The sequence below is a fragment of the Lipotes vexillifer genome, unplaced genomic scaffold (assembly GCF_000442215.2).
Source record: "Lipotes vexillifer unplaced genomic scaffold, Lipotes_vexillifer_v1.1 scaffold250, whole genome shotgun sequence".
Lineage (NCBI taxonomy): Eukaryota > Metazoa > Chordata > Mammalia > Artiodactyla > Lipotidae > Lipotes > Lipotes vexillifer.
In genome coordinates, this window is record NW_006785198.1 from 1,800,801 (window position 1) to 1,817,783 (window position 16,983).

The 16,983-nt window shown below is 34.5% G+C and overlaps 1 protein-coding gene across 1 annotated transcript in view; it reads right to left on the reverse strand.

Annotated features, from left to right (window-relative positions):
• COL24A1 (collagen type XXIV alpha 1 chain) overlaps nucleotides 1-16,983 on the reverse strand; it is a 382,692-nt gene that overhangs the window by 295,056 nt on the left and 70,653 nt on the right. The window contains exons 12-13 of the mRNA XM_007457245.1: nucleotides 16,891-16,935; nucleotides 874-927 (exon numbers count right to left, since the gene is read on the reverse strand). Of these exons, the coding sequence (XP_007457307.1) occupies nucleotides 874-927; nucleotides 16,891-16,935 (99 nt within the window). The remainder of the gene's footprint in view (nucleotides 1-873; nucleotides 928-16,890; nucleotides 16,936-16,983) is intronic.

Below are 16,983 nucleotides of genomic sequence, written 5' to 3' on the forward strand. Positions count from 1 at the left end.
TCAACTTTTTAACAATTTGTTTGGAAATCAGTTCTACTCTTATTTTATTTTCCAAGCCATATAACAAATAAAACTTTTGCTAAATTCACTGAATAAGCTAATACAGTTATAATTTAGAAAAAAATAAAAAAACTATTTTCACTTTATTTTAAGCATAAATGCTAATAATTTACATAGTCTAAATATAGGAACGATTCCTAATTTATGATCTAAGGATTTAGTAGTTGATTCTAATTCACCTTAAAAATCTTATGAAAAGAATGTGTACATGACATATATTGGGGGATAGCCATTTTTTGAGGGTAAAAAGTAAAGACATTTCTGCCTAGTGTCAAAAAACAGCATTCCATCACCATCCTTTGATAATATAATTAAACTAATTTTAGAATTTTAACTCCCTAATCTGAACATAGATATCTAAACAATCCTCCCAAAAGACTTCTCTATAAAATACTGAAAAGTAAGGTAGATCAATGACAGGTTTGAGTCCAAAAGAGCAATCACCAAATGCACAATTTTTACATGAGGCTTCTTAGTACCTTGATGTACATGAAAGGCTTTTTTCCCCATGCCCCTCCCCACAAATATACAAGTCAGTATCGTGATTGTATACTTCTAATATTTTAAATAATCAGTCATGTTTAACATGGTCAAAATAACTAATTTTAATGATTATCTCTCAAGACAGAATTTATAACACTTTTGTCTTATTTCCCATGCTGTAAAACTACAAAGTGGAATGTGCTCAGTGGTATCAAAACTCTCTGGCCAAGAGTGCTTGTCAGGAATGTGATAATGAGAATGCCAAGTACAGTTGCTATGAAGTCTTGAGTGATGTTAGACTGCAAGGGTGGACCATCACAATTTACTCACAGGACTGCCATCAGGACCTGCAGGGGCTCTGTCTCCAAAGTCACCTGGAAAACCCTGGCCCAAAGAAAAAAGAAAGAAATGCTATTAAAGCCAAAACAGATAAATAATTCATTTTTGCTGTGTTTTCTGATAAGGAACTTAGTAAAAGGAAATATTTATTTCCTAACCTATAAATTATAGTGCAACAAAAATGTGTATTTGTTTTACATAAAACTTAATTGATCTTAAGTACACTATTTCTATAGTTTATAAAATTATTTTACATGCCACTCAATATACACAAAAAGCTAAGCTGGAGAAAAAAGAAATTTGTTATCCATTATGTAAAGAATCACTGAATGAGAGGAAACAGAACCAAGATTTCCAGCTGACCAATCCATTAGTTTTGTGCACTATTTCATGCTGTTCCTATACACACACCACAGAGAATGAAATGCCTATTAATATTTAGCATGTGCTTAGCACACTTACCTTGGCTAAAGGCTTTATACACATTATTATATATACACTACTTCATTTCATCTTCACAGTAGGTCAAATCAATGAGTACTAGTATCCTCACTTCATAGTTGAGGAAGTTAAAGCACAGAGAGGTTAAGTCACTTGCACCCACTAGTGTTGGGTGGGACTGAGCTTTGAATGCAGGCAGTCTGATTGCAGAGTCAGTGCTTGTTCTACCATGCTATATTAAATACTTTAACTCATCATTCCAAGATACAATACAACATGTAAAAACATCATTTAAGAAAAGGGAAAATGCACATAAATATTGTAAATACAAAATGCAGTGAGATTGAAATATAAGCTTCCCAAAGGTCTATTGAGAATTCTACAGTAAAACTGTGAAGGACAGTAAATTAACACACTTCCTCATTATAAATTCTATTGTAAAATAACTCAATTACTCAGTTACTCTTGCTTTATATACTCAAAGTTTTTCTTGAGAGATTTACCATTGAGTTTATCAACTTCAAAGCTCCCTTTTAAAAAGGCTACTTTACAAAATTCTTTATAATACTTATTATGAACACTTTGACAACACTCAGTTTTAAAAACTTATAAGGCTAACAAAATAAACTACATTATTAGATTTTTATAATCTTTTATTTAGGCAAGCCAGTATTAAATATTATGTGTTCAACAGACTGCCAAAAATCACTCGTTCACTAGTATAAACACGAATGGGCTAAGTTGAAAAGATGGTTTAACAATGGAAAAAATGATATGATGTTTCTAAGACATAGTTAACTCGTACTAGGAGTGGTTTCTCTTATTTTGTAATCAGAGGATAATGCAAAAAGCATCTGTATAGTCAAACATATTGCAGCCATACCCCCTTCAAAGTCAGTTGAAATTCAGGCAGGCATTTTGCTCTCATTGTCCTTGGAAGTCAAATCCTGTTGACCATAAGCTCACAAATCTGCAATACATCATTCCATTCAGTATGAATTATTATGGGTATTTGAAAGTATTTGTGATACACAGGTAATGGAAAAAGTAGAAGAAAAATACTGTAATAAATCTGAAACATAAGAGGTGATTGATTTTTTAGATAGATCATAAGTAGGTTTTCCAGAAACCCCAGTGAAATAATAAAGAATGGGGGACATACTACATGATTCCATTAATGGGAAATGTTCAAAATAGGCAAATCTATGGAGATAGAAAGTAGATTAGTGGTTGTCGAGGCCTGGTGATGTGGTGAAGAACTGCAGAGTGACTGCTTACAATATTGGGTTTCTTTCTGAGGTGACAAAAATGTTCTAAAATTAGTGCAATGGCTGTACAAGTCTATGAATATACTAATAACCACTGAATTGTACACTTTAAAGGGGTGAATTTTATGGTATGTACATTACATCAATAAAGTTTTTCTCAAAAAACAAGGAAACAATTGGTCTGAACAAGGAGTGGGATTGCTGAAAACATCTTTGGGGACTCACTCAGGATTGCCTAGAGAATGTGCTCCTTGGGACCAACTGGCCCCCCACCCTCATCCAGTGGGAGGAGCTGCTCTCCAGTTCAGCATCCTACAGAACTAGTGATTTCTCCCTGCTAGGAGAAGGGAGAGAACTGTGATTAGTTCTCCACTTATCAAAAAGCCTGTATTTTCTACAACCAGCATAAAAACAACGAAATAAGTACTTATGGATTTCAACTTCCTATTCTTTTGGTAGTTCAATAATACGTATAATAAATATTAGCTGTTCAACTTCACTTTGCCCCCAAAACAACTTAGTTGAACTGAGAATACACCTACTTTAACATTTTTTATGTATTATTTCTCCTCTCACTTTACTATGCATTAAGTAGTTCATTTTTAACTCTCTATTCTAGATAGAGACATCTTTTTGTTTTAACCCATCTTACATGTTGACCATCGTGTCATCAATATTTGAAATAATTCCTACATTTTCTTGTTTCATGAAATATAGCACAGTTAATGCCATAAAAAGCTTCATTATATTTGGCTACATATTGGACATATATTTTCTTTTGAAGAAAATCATGCCAATGTTTTATATTGTTAAATATGTCACTGCTTGTACAATGTTATTCAGTTGTTATTTCAATTTTGGCAACTATATGCTTTTTATTTTTATTTTTTTTTTTACTGCAGGTAAAGCTCTGAATTCCTTGAATAAAATAAACCTAAGTATTTGCAACCATATATCTTCATTGTAAAAAAAAATATGATCTTAAAGGTTGGTTGTGAAATATGGAAGAGTAGTGACAAAACACTCTGCCTTCGAACTTGGAATACAAAAGACACAGTTTCTACAATTTCTTTCTCCACTTGAAAGAATTTGTTGCAAAATGAAATACTAAACTTTCTCTCATATTTACTTAGTGGAAAATTATAACCCCTAATTTAATCAAACTGTGTTCTCTTAGAAATATCCTCCTACTACCAAAGGATATAATGGCCATTTTCCAGGATAATCATCCATAGGAAAGCTTGAGTTTTTGCCCTTTCTGCCCAACTTGCCAATTTCATGAATGTAATAATCATCTTCTCTGTCATACTGAGTGAAGCAAGTCAGACAGAGAAAGACAAATATCATATATCACTTCTATGTGAAATCTAAGAAAATGGTACAAATGAACTTATTTACAAAACAGAAATCAAGTTACAGATATAGAAAACAAACTTATGGTTACCAGTGGAAAGAGGGGAGGGATAAACTGGGAGACTGGGACTGACATATACACACTACTCTATATAAAATAGATCATTAATAAAGACCTACTGTATAGCACAGGGAACTCTACTCAATACTATGTAATGGCCTACATGAGCCATTACATCTAAAAAAGAGTGGATATATGTGTACGTATAACTGATTCACTTTGCTATAAACCTGAAACTAACACAACACTGTATGTTGTGTCAACTATACTTCAATATATGCCAGAGTTGCACTGTTACTTCTGTGAACATAATTCTCTTTTTTACATTTTCATTGTTTTGATCAGTTGTAAAATTTTATTTTGTAAAGAATATGACATTTCAGGGATTTCACTTGATCTCTTCAAGTTATGAATAATTTTCTTGCTCATTTCCACCATTTGATCAATGTAGTGGACAGATTTTGAGGTGACTCCAAATGATTCCTACCTCCTGCCCACATCTTTGTATGATACCCTCCCTTTGTGTGTGGTGGGACTATGACTTGCTTCTTCTAACAAATAGAATAGAGCAAAGGTAACGGGATGTCAATGATGTGATTATGTTATACTATATACGAGTCCAACTTAGCAGCCTGGAGCTAGAGTCTTCCTGAGTTTGATGAAATAAGCAGCTGTGTTGGAGAGGCCACACAGCAGGGAACTGTGAATGACCTCTAGAACTGTGGACAGTCCATAGGACCTGAAGTTGGGCGATAGCCAAAAGCCAGCAAAGAGCCAGGGCCTCTTAGTTCTACAACCTCAAGGAAATAAATTCTTCTCACAACCTGAATGAGCTTGGAAGTGAACTCTTCCCCAGTCAAGCGTCCAGATGATAATGCAGCAGCTGACACTTTGACTGCAGAAGACCTAGTTAAGTAGTATCTGGACTGCTGACTGATGAAAACTATGAGATTTATTAATGGGTGTATTTTAAGTTTGTGGTATTTGTTAGGTAGCAACAGATAGAAAACTAATATAAGTGGTAATTAAATCTACTTTAAAGTCCTATTTGCAGAATTTACTATGTGGTAATGCTCAATGTAAGAGTTCTCACACTGTTTCTAGATTTTAAAAATTTAAGTAAATAATCTTTTTGAAGATTTTCTACTGCTTTTAATTCTCTATTGAAAATTATAATCAATGAATAATCAATATTAGTTAAGTAAATTTAAAAATTTATATTTACTTTAACATTTTTACTGTAATCTAATTAAATCTTTTTAAAACTGCATAATTCTACCATTTCCTATCCATCTAGCTGCCTACATAAACAATTTTTATCATGCTTCATGAATTTTGTTTCTATACTTATGATATACAAAATTTAAGAGTAATATGAATTGTTTAATAACACAAAATATTTCTCAGTCTCTGGGAATTTCTCAGTCTCAGCTATTGCAAATATTGCACTAGTTCTACTACCTCTGAAGCCAAACACAAAGAACACAAAGAGAAGCAAGAAAATAGAAGGTTTGCATTATTTGAAGCAGTACTTCATTATACAAGAGCTTATTGCATTCATACTAAAAGGAGAATTAGATCAGTAAATTCATCTTTCCTCAGCCGAAGTGCTCCTACTGCCTGCTCAGTCCTCATCGCAATCTCAAGCAGTTTCCGTCTCTAATGTTGGCAGTGGTACCAGCTACAAAACTTCATGGTATTCAGATGTGAGGTTATAAGCAAGAGATGTGGAGAAGAATTTCTCTGAGCCTTGAACATTATTAAAATACTTTCGTAGCCAGCCTCAAAGATGGACCCTCATGATTCTCACTACCTGGTATTAATGCCCTTGTGTAATGTCCCCCAATTTTGACTCCTGGCTGGCCTATGTGACTAACAGAATATAGAAGTAACAGAATGTGACTTCTTAGGCTAGGTCATAAAAGGCACTATACCTTTCACTTTGCTCCCATGGACCACTTGCTCTGGTGGAAGCCAACAGCCATGCTGTGAAGACACTCAAGTTGCCATGTGGAGAGTTCCCCATGGGGAGGAAATGAAACTTCCCACCAGCCAGTAAGTGAGCCACCTTAATAGCAGATCAGCCCCAGTCAAGCCTTCAGATGACTGCAGTTCTGCCCCAAATCTTGACTGTAACCTCATATGAAACCCGAAGATAGACCCACCCAAATAAGCCACTCCCAAATTCCTGACCCACAGAAACTATAAGAAATAATATATGTTTATTATTATTGTTTTAAACTGCTAACATGGAGCAAACTGTTACATAGCAATAGGTAACTAATACGTAATAACAAGAATGGATGTCTAGGATTACAGGTCATACAATGTCAATGCTAAGTGCTAAATCCTGAGTAATGGGAAAATCAAGAGTTTTTAAAATACATTTTATTTTATTTGTTTGTGATGTACAGGGTCCTCTAAAGTGCACAGCCCAGATCAAGTTTCTCTGTTGCCTGTGTCTGATGGTACTGTTATCAAACACTAAGAACAAAAGAAGTATTCTAGACTTGGTATGCCTGAATATATATGTGGTGTTAATATTGTAGACTACACACAGATACTGTACTTGGTGGTATAGCTAAATATCAGGAAACAGTGGAAAACTTATTGCTTAGGGAGTCTAGTAAAAGAATTATTTTCCTAGTTCTACAAAGACAGTAGAAAAACACTGAATATAAAATAACTAGAGAAACATGAGGACTAAAATAACCATAAAATACTGGTGACTATATTTATGGAATTAAATAAAAGCATTGCAAAATTTTTCTGTTAAAGACTACAATTAACTATGAACATATTTTGCTCTTCCTAAAGAACAAATGTTTAGAAACAATATATTCAATCTAAAGTAGAGATAAATTAAAATTATCATAAAAGACATATATACTAAACAGGCATTAGTGATAAAGTAAATAGGCATTACCAATAAAAACAGAAATTCAACTTTTTCCAAGACGAAGCAATGAAAACAGAAGACTACACTAAATTGTCTAGGACTAGACACACTAACATAAAACCCAGAGGTTAATTTTACACATTCTACACATGAATACATACTACTAGAAAATCCTGATATTTTAAAATCCTTCAAAGGGTAACACAATTATTGTAGGTAAAGGCTAGAGTGTAAAGTGCTCTGTGATAATCCAGCCTCTGACTCTTTCTTTTCCTTATAGGTAAGACAATTTGATCCATATTTCAAGGTAAACCATGTCCTAACAGTTGAGACTAATTTTAAACTTAGGTAGGAATTTAATGGGTTTTAAACAAATTCTTGGAGATTTGGCATCAAGTCAGGCTTGCTGTTAACCTAGCTATGATCTGGGCCTCAGTTCTCAGGCTCACGTTCCTGCCTTGCTCTTAAAGACTGGTTACCAGCTTGTACTCTAGTTCTGAGAATTGGACTCTGCCTTTTTCTTGTGTTCAAGAACCAGTTTTGCCACACATTATACCTCAATCATAAGGGTCACGCCTCATTCTTGCCATTTTCCCACACTGAGAATACAAGCCAAGCCAAACCTCACTTCCATATTTGCACTCACATTTCCACACTCCTGATTTTGATAACCTACAAGACTCTCTTGAGTTTTCCCTTACATTATCCACCCTGAAAATAAATGGCTGCCTGAATTCCCATTTGTTGGTGTCATACGTCTTTGAAATCATGCTCTTCCTGGACTTCCCCAAAGTTACCAACTACGGTTCATTGGGCATCCCTCTTCTCAGTAACTGACCCGACCTTGAAGATGGGTTTAATTCAAAGTCCTGGTCTCTTCATACATCTTGTCAAGCTATAGTTAGCCAAACATAGTTACTACAGATCATCCCAGTAAAGTAGAATCCAGAAAATACATTTTTCCTGAAAGAGGCAGAATCACTGGAAAATTAATGACAATATTTTGTAATGCTCTAGCAACAGTAGTTCTTTCTTCATGAATTAACTTCAAACTTTTCCTGGGACAAAGGAAACACTGTCTCCAAATTCTCCATAAAATGTATGTATTTGAAACACGGCTGTGCAATACGTATTTAAGATTGTTTGGGGCTAAAGATAGAACTAATAACAGATGTCTAACAGAAGGATTTTATATTCTGAAATTCTAACACTGGAGTTAGAAGCCAAAATACAGTTTACTTTAAATAGACTCTTCTAACAGAAGGCTGTAAGAGAAAAGGAGACACTCCTTTCTATAGTTGGAAAAGTAAACATCTCTGAAGTCCCGGTGCCTTAAGGGTGTTATTTTGTCCACTATTCTAAGGCTGCGATACTTTGATATTCATAGAAAGAAAACTGAGTACTCTTTTGCTCTTTGTCAAACTTCAAATATAATATGATTTGATTATTTATAAACTATTATTATCAGATCTGAAAAAGTCCTTAGAAAACCTGTGCATTCTGACAACAGTTTTCTAGGTACTGTTGAGAGTCACTCCAAATCTCCAATATCACGTTACCTTCAATCCTGGAAAAATCAGTTCTGGCAGAGATATTTTAGGTCGTGGAGCTACATAATTTGCTTCAACTTACTACAAGAGACTACTGATTAAATCAATCTGGGAGCCCTGTAAAATGCTTTTGTAATAGCAGCTATAGAATTTCCTGACTGCACACTACAGAAGGAAGTTTGGAAACTTTGCATTAAAAAGAGAGCTACTTGGAATTAGTAACATATATAAAATATGAAGTTAACAAATACATATATATCCTCTTTTCCTGTGTCTCCCATTTTTTTAAACAGCATTCTTCTTTTCTATTATAAATCAGCAGATGGCTTTATGCTTTTAAATAATTTGGTTCATATCATATGCTCCAAGAAGCTTCTCAAAGACAGTAAAACATGTAAAACAGAACAGGAGTTCTTTGGTGTTTTAAAAACAGTCCTGACCAATAAAGATGGTCTACTACCTTGTTTTTAAGATCTCTAATATTAACTGACAACAAGGATGTTTATCCAGTTGTGACATTATAGGGAGTGTAGGAGGGAAGAAAAGGAAGAGGTAAGAACTATAGTATCTCAATATCAAAAAGCATGAGTACACAAACCCGGACTAATATGTAACTGATTACATAAGGCATTTTAAAATAATTGTGATTAGTGAGTACCTAATACTAAGATCCTAAAATCAAAAATAGTTTACAATACAAGGAAGAAAACCACTTCTCAAATGTCAACAACCCAAGACTAAGGAACAAATGAATTTGTTAATAAAACTACTTTTACATAGTCTGATCCTAAAATACACCAAATTCCTAACAAAACCAGTTTTTTACTTTTCCTGGTTGAAAAAGCAAAAACACATTATGTGACAAATATTAACTCTTATCTGCAAACTCTGAATAAATATAATGTTTTATTTTGGGGAAGAAAGAGTTTTCTGGGAAGATTTAAAATGAAATAACACAAACATTAATGTAAAAAATACCAGTACAAGGCTAAATAATAAACAACTCAAACAACCAAAATAATATGTTATTTTAAAATGTATCCATTTTCAATAGCATTCGCATAATATTTATACTGTCTAGGAGAGGATATCTCTTACCTGTAAGTCTATAATTTTATTAAAACAATACAGACATCACTAAGGAAGCTGGCTCACAACAACTTAATTCCATGCTTAGTGTTTACTCAGGGAAATAAGTGATTCTTTGGCAACCAGTATGAGCATATGATTTATAGCAACATCTTCCCAAACTTAAGCTTAGCAATATTACTAACAATTTTGGACAGGACTTTGACTACTCCCCTATATATTTCTATGCTGCACAGGTATATGTCATGTCAATACATATACACTTTCATATTTTTGTAAACTATTCACACCAAACATAGAGCTTTAGTACTCAGGTTAGAAACCAATACAGTAATCCAAAAAAGCTTATATTTATAGTGACCTAAACTTGGATTTTGAAGTTTTCTATGCCTACTACCTTCACTATTCTGACTATCAGAGTGTTTCATATTTTATAATACAGAAAGTGAAGTAATTTATTTTACCAGTTCCTGGCTTTAACTTCAGAGACTCTAAAAGTGTAAGTGTAATATGTTACATAAAATTTAAGGAGTTATCTAAAAGGAGTTACTATTATTCTACAAATTACATGTTACAATAATTATTTTAAACTGAATCATGTCTAACAGACATATGAAAAGATGCTCAATATGGCTAATTATTAGAGAAACGCAAATCAAAACTACAATGAGGTATCACCTCACACCAGTCCGAATGGCTATCATCAAAAAGTCTACAAACAATAAACACTGGAGAGGGTATGGAGAAAAGGGAACCTTCCTACACTATTGATGGGAGTGTAAATTGGTGCAGCCACTATGGATAACAGTATGGAGGTTCCTTAAAGAGTAAAAATAAAGTTATCATATGATCCAGCAATCCCACTCCTGGGCATGTATCCAGAAAAGATTAAAACTGTAGTTCGAAAAGGTACATGTACCCCAATGTTCATAGTAGCACTATTTACAATAGCCAAAATATGGAAGTAACCTAAGTGTCCACTGACAGAGGAATGGATAAAGAAGATGTGGTGTGTGTGTATATATATACACACACACATATGTATATTGTGTGTGTATATATATACACACATATATTCCATTTTATATGGAATATATATATTAATATACATATTAATTATATATAATGGAATATTGCTTAGCCATAAAAACGAATGAAATAATGTCATTTGCAGCAATATGGATGGATACAGAGATTATCATATGAAGTGAAGTAATCAAAGACAAATATATGATATCACTTACATGTGGAATCTAAAAAAGTGATACAAATGAACTTATTTACAAAACAGAAACAGACTCACAGACATAGAAAACAAACTTATGGTTACCAAAGGGGAAAGGGGGAGAAGGGAGGGATAAATTAGGAATTTGGGATTAACAGATACACACTACTATATATAAACTAGGTAAACAACAAGGACTTGCTGTATAGGATAGGGAACTATTACTGTATAGGATAGTGAACTATAGTGAATATCTTATAATAACCTATAATGGAAAAGAATCCGAAAAAGAATACATACATGTATAACTGAATCACTTTGCTGTACACCTGCAACTAACACAACACTGTAAATCAACTATACTTCAATTTTTAAAAAACTGAACCATATGCTATGCTCAAAGGCTGAGTAATTGTATCTACCTAAAATTTGAGGAAACAAGCTCATTTACAATGTAAGACTAATCAAATTAATTTAAGGGGAGTAATTAATTTAAGGACAGTAAATGAAATAACATGGATGGGATCCACATAGCTGTACCTTAATGAAGCACCAACCTACACTTCTAAATAGCTATGAAACCAGCAGAAGATTGGACCTAACAGTCTTTGACATATGCATAGCCAAAAATTTCTTAAATGGGTCCTTTTTAGATTTCAGCATTTCCAGGTTTCTGTATTTTCTTTCACATGTATGGTTTCTGTCAGCTCTTTATGTTGGCCTGGATCCTTTAATTCTGCTTCCGTATTTGAATATCTACCTCATATATAACAAATAGTATACATAATTTAATAAATGACCAAGAGAAAATGGCCATATTTGTATTCACACACCTAATATCTTTCCACGTCAAAGAGAGTGGAAATGTAATCAAAAGATATTTTCCTTTTACTATTATTAAAACAGTAATAAGCAACCATTCTTCTCATGGAATTTGAATCATCTAAATTGAAATATGTGTCTCATGCCACATAATATCCCATAATAATATGTTTGCCCTTACTTAATGTCAAAGATATCTGAAGATGATTTTACTTATAATAAACATAACATGGTGGAGCATTTATGCATAGGATAATATTCTGGAACAGTCTCTGAGGTCAACCTTGGCATAATTTGACTTGTGGTTGTAACTGCATCTTAGTCTAAGTACAGTGATTTCCTCATAAACATGGTCAAATCATTTTGTGGTAAAACCAAGAGAAAGTACATATAGTATACATGACACAGTACAGCACTAGACAGATTTTTTATAATAAACACTATTTAGGAAAAATGAAATGCATGTTTTTCAAATATAATTTTTCAAAGATCTAAATCTATTACAAAGGCATATATCTTTAAAGAAATAAAACTTTACAAATTTTTTAATATAAAGAACAGTGCACTCAAAAAAAAGAACCCAGTGATCATTCCATTCACTATCTTTCCACAGTTTTCTTGAACTCCTCTTTTGAACTCAATAGCATCTGTTGGATAGTATTATAATTCCCTATGGAGTAAGAAACCAGAAGTTATCTATAAATTTCCATGGACGATTTTACAGTTCATTATAGAGTAGGGAAGTAGATAATACCTATACATTGTCAAGATAAAGTTAAGGGACTTCTGTGGTGGCACAGTGGTTAAGAGTCCACCTGCCAATGCAGGGGACATGGGTTCGAGCCCTGCTCCAGGAAGATCCCACATGCCGCAGAGCAACTAAGCCCATGCGCCACAACTACTGAGCCTGGGCTCTAGAGCCCACAAGCCACAACTACTGAGCCTGTGTCCCAAAACTACTGAAGCCCTTGTGCTCTAGGTCCTGTGTGCTGCAACTACTGAGCCCACGTGCTGCAACTACTGAAGTCCACGAACCAAGAGCCCATGCTCTGCAACAAGAGAGAAGCCACCGCAATGAGAGAGCACGCTCACTGCAACCAAGAGTAGCCCCCGCTCGATGCAACTAGAGAAAGCCCACATGCAGCAACGAAGACCCAATGCAGCCCCCCCCAAGGAAAGATAAAGTTAATATCTATATAAGACCAGCTATATTAATAAATAAAGATGGTAGCTACTTAAGTGATATATCACAGAGACTCTGCGAAAATGTTTCCTCAGCAATGCCTAAAATTCCACCATTAAAGATTACTTATTCTGCCTTAAACTATACTTAAAATATAATTACTAATGGGCAAGGTAACACCTTAAGCACTGGAAATAATATACTAGCATAAATAAATTAATTAGTGCTTTTACTGACAGCATACTTTGGTAGGAGATGGATGAAAAAATATCAAGACATAGAATGGAGAAGAATAAAGAAGATGAACTTCACCTACTATCAATTTTGAGACAGCCCAATCTGCATATTTAGATTAGATATTTGACACATAAGAGAGGTACTTCTATTGGGATATGTGTAAGAGAGATAAAATGTAAAGAATACACTAACATTCAGAAGTATAATAGAGTGTAATCAAATGAGATGGCATACAAAATATTTAACAAAGTGCTTGAGACTAAAAATTGGTGATGATGGTAATGATGATGGTACAGTTTCTGCTGTTATAATTATTACAAGATTAACTTGAATGTTGAATGTAATTGCAAGAAACAAAATGTTTGGCTTACTTTTCATTTCTTGACAGTTTTGTAAGTTTATCTTAATATGTTAAAATCTTTAAAGTGAAACCACTCCTATTCAACACAGTTTTGGAAGTCTTAGCCATGGCAATCAGAGAAGAAAAAGAAATAAAAGACATACAGATTGGAAAAGAAGAAGTAAAACTGTCACTGTTTGCAGATGACATGATACTATACATAGAAAATCCTAAAGATGCCACCAGAAAATTACTTGAACTAATCAATGAATTTGGTAAGGTTGCAGGACACAAAATTAAAGCACAGAAATCTCTTGCATTCCTACGCACACTAACAATGAAAGATCAGAAAGAGAAATTAAGGAAACAATCCCATTTACCGTCACAACAAAAAGATTAAAATACCTCGGAATAAACCTACCTAAGGAGGCGAAAGACCTGTACTCAGAAAATTACACAACGATGAAAGAAATCAAAGATAACATAAACAGATGAAAAAATATACCATGTTCTTGGATTGGAAGAATCAATATTGTGAAAATGATTGTACTACCCAAAGCAATCTACAGATTCAATGCAATCCTTATCAAATTACCAACGGCATTCCTTACAGAACCAGAACAAAGAATCTTAAAATTTGTGTGGAGACACAAAAGACCCCAAATAGCCAAAGCAGTCTTGAGGGAAAAAAACGGAGCTGGAGGAATTAGACTCCCTGACTCACAAAGCTACAGTAATCAAGACAGTATGGTACTGGCACAAAAACAGAAATATAGATCAATGGAACAGGATAGAAAGCCCAGAGATAAACCCATGCACATATGGTCACCTAATTTATGACAAAGGAGGTAAGAACATACAATGGACAAAAGACAGGCTCTTCTATAAGTTGTGCTGAGAAAACTGGGCAGCTACATGTAAAAGAATGAAATTAGAACACTACCTAAGACCATACACAAAAACAAACTCCAAATGGATTAAAGAACTAAATGTAAGACCAGACACTATAAAACTCTTAGAGGAAAATGTAGGAAAAACACACTTTGACATGAACCACAGCAAGATCTTTTTTGACCCACCTCCTACAGTAATGAAAATAAAAACAAAAATAAACAAATGACCTAATGAAACTTAAAAGCTTTTGCACAGCAAAGGAAACCATAAACAAGATGAAAAGACAACCCTCAGAATGGGAGAAAATATTTGCAACCAAAGCAACAGACAAAGGATTCATCTCCAAAATATATAAACAGCTCATGGAGGTCAATATCAAAAAAACAAACAACTCAATCAAAAAATGGGCCGAAAACCTAAATAGATATTTCACCAAAGAAGACATACAGATGGCCAAGAGGCACATGAAAAGATGCTCAACATCACTGAATATTAGAGAAATGCAAATCAAAACTACAATGAGGGGGCTTCCCTGGTGGCGCAGTGGTTGAGAGTCCGCCTGCCGGTGCAGGGGATATGGGTGCATGCCCCAGACCGGGAGGATCCCACATGCCATGGAGCGGCTGGGCCTGTGAGCCATGGCCGCTGGGCCTGCACATCCGGAGCCTGTGCCCCGCAACGGGAGAGGCCACAGCAGTGAGAGGCCCGCGTACCATAAAAAAAAAAAAAAGAAAAAGAAACTACAATGAGGTATCACCTCATACCAGTCAGAATGGCCATCATCAAAAAATCTACAAACAATAAATGCTGGAGAGGGTGTGAAGAAAAGGGAACCCTCTTGCACTGTTGGTGGGAATGTAAATTGATACAGCCTCTATGAAGAACAGTATAGAGATTCCTTAAAAAACTAAAACAAGAACTACCATATGACCCAGTAATCCCACTGCTGGGCCTATACCCTGAAAAAACCGTAAGTCAAAAGGACACATGCACCCCAATGTTCATTGCAGCACTATTTACAATAGCCAGGACATAGAAACAACCTAAATGTCCAACGACAGATGAATGGATAAAGAAGATGTGATATGTGCATACAATGGAATATTCCTCAGCCATAAAAAGGAACGAAATTAGGTCATCTGTAGAGATGTGGATGGACCTAGAATCTGTCATACAGAGTGAAGTAAGCCAGAAAGAGAAAAACAAATATTGTATATTAACACATATATGTGGAATCTAGGAAAATGGTACAGATGAACCTATTTGCAGGGCAGTAATAGAGATGTAGACATAGAGAATGAACATGTGGACACAGGGGGGTAATGGAGAGGGTGGGACAAATTGGGAAATTAGGATTGACATATATACACTACCATGGGTCAAACAGCTAGTGGGAACATGCTATAAAGCACAAGAAGCTCTGCTCAGTGCTCTGTGATGACCTGGATGGGTGGGATTGGGGGTGGGGGGTGGGAAGGAGGTCCAAGAGGGAGAGGATACAGGTATACATATAGCTGATTCACTTCATTGTAAAGCAGAAACTAACACAACACTGTAAAGCAATTATACTCCAATAAAAAATAAAATAAGTTTATCACATTTTGGCCATATGTCATGAAAAAATAAATCATGTTCTTCTAAGTAGTGTGAGGTAGAAGACAGACAGCAGAAATATCTACGTAGTAAGGAAAAGGATCTTGGATTTACATTCAAAGGAGCTGGGCTCGATTCTTTACCACTTTTAACTATGGGATTCCGAGCAAGTATTTTAACGTCACTGAGCCTCGTTTTCCTCACCCATATAATAGTGCCATTGTCCTATTCTATCTTCAAGAAATATTCCAAAGCTCAAAGAATAAAATGCTTTAAAAGGATATGAATATTCTGGTGAGATTTGTAATCCTTTAGTATTATAATCAGGATTTTAATTATACACACCAAAATTTTAGAAAAGCTGTTATTAAAGACAATTTTCTTCCTCACAGAGAGCAGAGTATAGCACAGAATGTCTTACCCTAATAAATATCTTTGAATTGTAATAAAAAAAACAGCACAAGTGAAAAGCAGGTGGCTAATTAGCTATACTAACACAGCCAGGATAACCCGAGGATGCTTTTTCTGAACTACAGTTTTCTCATTTGTTAAATAATGGGGTATTAGATAATGTCAAAATTTCCTCCCATCTCTGAGATTATTATATTATCTGGAAGAATTCACTTTACTTGATTTTTTTTAACGTGAAAATATAAGAAACTAGTTTCTGAGCTAACATCTGAAGCAGGCATTTTAAAAACCTCTAAAACATGAGGGTGAATAGTGCTATCATTAGTGTTTTAAATTGTTCATGTATTTCCTGTGACATTTTAATTTTAGCACCTTGTCATGGGGATAAAGGTCTCTCCCACTGGTATATTAAATGGGTTAGAATTGTTACATTTCGAGTTATTTTTTAATCTAAATACTCCTTCACATTCTCAGGTATTACTGGATAGGCTGTTAAAGTGGCAAATTTTAAACTCTGTTGAATGAGATGGATTGTGGATAACAAGAACAACAACTACATTTGTAGTCTAACAGGTAAGAAATATGCATATGATTAGATTATACTCCTCTAAACCATACCTCATAAAACAAGAATCAAATTACCTGTCTTCCCTTAAGACCCCTCTTTCCACGGATTCCAGGAGCACCCTAGAATGTGAAAAAGTCAAAAGTAAATATTTGTTCCCTTCTTTGATT